Source organism: Ostrea edulis, chromosome 6 (genome assembly GCF_947568905.1).
Source record: "Ostrea edulis chromosome 6, xbOstEdul1.1, whole genome shotgun sequence".
In the NCBI taxonomy this organism is placed as follows: Eukaryota; Metazoa; Mollusca; class Bivalvia; order Ostreida; family Ostreidae; genus Ostrea; species Ostrea edulis.
Genome location: NC_079169.1, coordinates 59,751,911 through 59,757,388, shown reverse-complemented (window position 1 = coordinate 59,757,388; position 5,478 = coordinate 59,751,911). Strand labels below are relative to the sequence as shown.

The following is a 5,478-nucleotide window of genomic DNA, read 5'->3' as shown; positions in this document are numbered from 1 at the left end:
TAATTATAAACACTTTCTTTGAAATTTTAGAAAATGGATAGTAAATGTTTATTTTTATTCGATGAACAAGTTAGGTTTAGTTGTGAAAAATTGAGTATTATGTACGAGTGATGATCAGAAACTGGTAGCACTTCTTATACCCCACGCAATGAAGTTGCGGTGGATATAATGTTTTTGGTCAGTCTGTCAGTCCCTTTCTTCTCAGCGCAACTCCTCTGAGACCGCTCAACAGAATTTCGTGAAACTTTGTAGGTGATAAGGACACACTGTGTAGATAAGCATATTCTCAGAAAATTCTGATTCAGTAATTTTTCTGGGAGTTATGCCCCTTTTGAACTTAGACTTTCGAGCCTGTCTGTCCTGTTCTTGCGGTAATGCATAGCATTACCACCATTCATGATGTTAGGCATTAATTGTCAAGCAATGTTGAAGTGTGGGGTATGTGAGCCTGCTCACTTTTGCCTTCTTTCATTGGATTTTGCTGTTAGTTTTTCTATTGTAATGGGGTAGTTGCTCCACTATGCATGCTTATTTAGCATCTTTTTATAACTATTGTAAATTTAGTTGCAGAGCCATTGAAACTGTTCCCGAGGTTTCTCGAATGACAATCTGCTGCCCATGTTGCAGCATATTTGGTCTACATCAGAGGAGGACAGTAAAGATGCAAAAATCTGCATGTACATTGGAGATTTTCATAAAATTCTTCATTAATTCAGTTATTTCATTTAAATCTGTTCTTACTAATGTGATTTATTTCATTTTTTTTTTATTATTAAATATCAAAGTACAAATATACTAAATGTTATTTTCCTCTTTTTTATTAGTTTAGTTTCACTTTACATTTTAAACTTTTTGTGCGTCTTTAGGTAGTTTTAAGAAATAAATTTCATTTTTGAAAATACACGAGGACATGAATGTGATGTTTCACACTGGCATACTTTGTGAAGCGCATTAGTGCTTCATGAAAAGAAAGCCAGCATGAAGCATTGCAGTTCATACTTTCATGTATTTTTAAAATGAAATTTATTTTTTATATTTACATTCTACTCTCATTTCTGTCAGAATTTTCAGCTGTTAAAGTAGATGTACTATTAAGATTCAAACACGCATTGTTAACAACTGCAATAGAGGCAAATACATTAGAAATGTAGATTGTTATGAATAACTGTGAATTGATTATTCTGTGATTATAAAAATGTACTTTTTCACAGGTCCCATTAATGAAATAAACACAATTGACCTGTATTTCTTCAAACTACAAAAACTGATTATAAACAAATTAAATGTATTTTAAATTTATTTTGTCAAATTTAAAAAATATTCAAAATGTACATGTCAGGCAAATGCACAGGCATAGTAATTTTGATTTGTAAACATTCATGAAAATCAATACAAGTATTTTCTTCTACAAAAATACAGTGAAGTACATTGCATCGTTGTAAGTATTGGAAAATTGTCTTAATCACTATATTTCGTTGTTGATGGATGAAATTTTTGCATAGTTGATAATGAAGTTACAACAAGTGAACAGTTTTTTAAAGTGGAACAAGGAATCTACACTGTTTGATGGGTGAACACTCATTTGTAGAATAAATAAAATACTAAAACAAAGAAAAATGTTCTATATAAGCACATTCAAAACGTCTGTCGACCTATTGCAAAATGTATAATAAAAAATTAATAAAATCATAAAAATGAAGCACTATAAAATGAAATATATAAAAACAACATATGTGAAAAAATTCAAAAAATATACATGTATATACAAGAAATAATTATTGCAATACCCCTGAACACATGGCACGTATATCCAATATCAAAAGCATCTTTATCCAGGTATAAATAAAACAAAGCACTTTTAGGCCACAGAAAGCTTTGAAGTCGCAGTTTATAGATCACTCAGGTTGCCTCTATTTGACTTTTGGGAATGTGATATAGATATGTTTTCAGCAAATCAGTAAGCAAGTTCTGCACCCCAAGGTCGATAGGGTTTCGCACTGTTGAAATTATTTCCGTTTTGTGACATCATGGGCATAGAATTTAGGGACACTTGGAATTGACTGGAGAGTTGGGGAATAGAAGATATTAAAGGTTCCTGTCCCGTACTGTTCATGTTCGACATCTGAGAATGTGCTGGCACGTTCGATGACTGAATTCGCATGTTACCATGAAGAGATGAGGAAGAAATATCGGGTTGACTCACTCTTGTATCACTGTAAGATAACGATGACAGTGCCTGTGCGGAAGAATGAGGTCCCATAGGCAAGTCCGGTTGATTTGGTAATTGTGACGTAATCATTGACCCCATGGGTGTCATAGCACTTGCTGGATACTGACTGTTAATTCCTGTGTGGGTGGGTAGGGGACTCCACGAGGAATGCTGAAGGGAAGCTTTTGCCGCAGCCTCTCGTTGAGCAGAAAAACACTGAAGGTGACTGAGCAACCTCATTCGGAGAGGGTCTTGCAAGTCGAGTCCCTCCACTGCTACCAAATACCGTGCAACTTCGGCAGCACACTCTCGGAATCCGACACCCCGATAATCGATCGCCAGTGCTTGTGGGTCGGGATAATTGTAAGTATTCAGGCCTGCAATATTAAAGAAAGAACTCTGATATTGACATTCACAAAGATCCTTTAATTGTCGAAAGGAAGCAGGAGTTATAACAGTTATTATCAAGAGAGTATGATCATATGATTTATTGCATTTTATCATATTTAACATGGATATTGATAGTTTACTCGTTCGCCCCTTCTCACTTGGGCATTGTTTCATCAAGATTTTTGCACATTAGCCACATATTGCCGTGAAAACTTGATATTGTTTCAGTGTAAATTTTATTAAATCATCATAGCAAGTTACTGCAGATGGGTCGTACATCGGGCATCATGAGAGACAAAGGCCAAATGTCCCGTTTACTTTTCTCTTGACATCTTAATCTCTGTCATAGGATCACCAGTGGTGCTCTTAACAAATTAGACACCGCCTTTCGCCAATTTACTTCATCATATAAATTTGGACCGGCAATATTGTTTAATGTTTAAGTTGAATTTAAACAAAAGTTAAAGATACGGTTTTTTTCAACTAGGAAGAGTTAATGAAGTAAGACATTTTTCAGAATTTCAGATTACCTTTCTGATGTAGCAGTTTTAAGTGGTCTACTGTCATTTGAAGTATTTCAGCTTTCTCCAGTTTGGCTGAACCCTGTTTTTCAAATGCAGAGGGTACAAGTCTTCTGAGCTCCGAGAGGCTGTTATTGATGCGATCTCTCCGACGCTTTTCAATCACCTGATTACAGAGGAGTATACAATATTCAAAATGTAGAAGATATTTTGGAATAAATTATTTGTTTTAAAGAAGATCATTCAAGAAAATAGGATGGATGATTCCGTAAAAAAAAAAAATTGATGTAGATCTTCTCATCATATATATGCAATTAATTTACTTGAATACAAACTATGGGAAAACTCGCTTTACGTACCCCTCGCCTCTTTTTCCTGTCTCCGATTTGACAACTTTGTGAAGGAGAACTGGAATAAAAAGTAAATAATCCATTGAAATCGGTTATATATGTATACCAGTACGGTCTGTCTGCTAGTCCTTTACAACAGAGAACTTATGACTTCATATATACGTATTTATATCCATTGCGTTTTGACGGGGAATGATGTCGCACGTGTACACGTGCATTGGCACAAGTCCGAAGTTGCAAGTTTCCTAGTATATTATTCTCGCGCGTGTCTGTCAAATACACATCAATACTACTTACCTTGCTTTCAGAGCATCGTCATAGCAATCTTCAGCCTCACTATCGCTTAAGCTTCGCTTCATTTTTTTTCTTTCTCCTAACGGAAAAGGTGAAGTTGTTAAGAAATAAATTGCGGATGTTGCTCCCTTCCTGAGCCACGTTCGGAGTAAAATTGACCTACGTTTCCCACGCACTCTAATGTATTAAAAAGTGTCTCAGAACGAAGCGCACACCTCCCGTTAATTGTTACCCGCGGTTGATTGACAGTCAGTCGCTTGTCCGACATGCGTAGATTGTTTGATACCGATTGTCACACACGATGCGATTGGCCGACGGCCCTCACGCGCGCGCCAGATGCGCGGCCCGTGCCATGCATATTGTATTGAAAATACACATGGCAGGCGTCTATCATTAAAGAAAGTTGCTGCTGTCCACGTGCTTGAGTTAAATTTTAAAGTACATATTAAAGCGAAATACATTTTAATGTCACAGTAATATATATACTTCATTTACAGGCAATTATGATCTAAAAATTGGGTATTATTAAAGGAGTTTCAAAAGCATAGCTGTTTGTTTACATCATCGTTCAACTGAAATGTACATGATCAGGTATATTTGCAGGTGACTTTAAATTGGAACCGCACGGCTTACAAAGAGTAGATCGTGGGAAACCCCAAGAATTTCTTCTTCCATCATTTTAGTGGGAACTGTTCTGTATTTGTTTGGTAAATTCTTACACTGTACAATGCTAGCGCATTGCGACTCCCGTGTGAACGTGAGCTTCCTCTAAAAGACATCGAAAGGAAGTAAAGAAAAGAAATTATTGTATTGAAACGTCTTCAATTTCTAATCTTGATAATTGAACATTTTAAGGGCCGAGAGTTTTGGTTGCTTCAAAGAAAAGAAAAAAAATGGCACCTTATTGCAACCTTCACCAATTAACACCTTATCCATCTAGCGGTATTGCCAGTATATACGTAGGTCATACAAATGTTACACATCAAAGTCGGGACATTTATGAATGCATCACCATTTCATATAAGTAATTTAAGACTTACTGATAAATTGGGAGGCGAGCGAGACTAACGATGTATTGTACAATAATTTTCCCAGGAGCCATTTTATCTATCGAGATACAAACGGAATTCGTTATTAGCGACAATTAGATTATAGACGTGAATTTTACCGATTTTGTTCTTTACAGTTCAGATATGGGGGTAGACAAGATACAGATGGGATTTTGAACTAGATTTTGGGTTACACCTAGTTTGAAGTGAGCTAGTGAAATATACCATTTGGTAACAAGAAATAACATTACCTTGTGTGTCCTCTGCCAAGCTATAGCATACATATGTTTGTCCGTCTATAATATGCAATTCTTAAAAGATAGATGCAGATATCAGTTTGGTGTGGAACAGTAATGGATAACGTGGTATTCCTCTAAGTAAAGAAACAGTACGATCATAACTAAATGTGTACCATAACAACACTGTATATAGTATATAATATAGTAAAATTGCAGAAAAAGTCCATGGTATAGGTAATAAGTGGAACAAATATATCCAACGATGACTAAGAACACATGATCTACATTTAATTAAATGCGGATCATGTGTACTTGTCACCGTTGGATATATTTTTTCTAATAATATATATGTGTGTGTGTGTGTGTGTGTGTATATATATATATATATATATATATATATATACATGTATATATAGTTACTAATCT

At 35.4% G+C, this 5,478-nt stretch overlaps 2 protein-coding genes across 6 annotated transcripts in view; one reads left to right on the top strand and one right to left on the bottom strand.

The window, feature by feature from the left end:
• LOC125645605 (origin recognition complex subunit 4-like) overlaps positions 1-800 on the top strand; it is a 37,955-nt gene extending 37,155 nt beyond the window's left edge. For all 5 annotated transcript variants that reach the window (XM_048871212.2, XM_056140295.1, XM_048871214.2 and 2 more), the window contains exon 14: positions 565-800. The gene's annotated coding sequence lies outside the window, so the exon portion shown is untranslated. The remainder of the gene's footprint in view (positions 1-564) is intronic.
• Positions 801-1,284: 484 nt separating this feature from the next.
• On the bottom strand, positions 1,285-5,179 carry LOC125645612 (hairy/enhancer-of-split related with YRPW motif protein-like). Its single transcript, XM_048871231.2, has 4 exons — positions 3,768-5,179; positions 3,480-3,528; positions 3,130-3,286; positions 1,285-2,586 (listed from the first exon to the last, which is right to left on the bottom strand). Exons 1-4 carry the CDS (start codon positions 3,827-3,829, stop codon positions 1,955-1,957), a joined length of 900 nt encoding a protein of 299 aa, XP_048727188.1. The 5' UTR covers positions 3,830-5,179; the 3' UTR covers positions 1,285-1,954.
• Between the last annotated feature and the right edge of the window lie 299 nt (positions 5,180-5,478).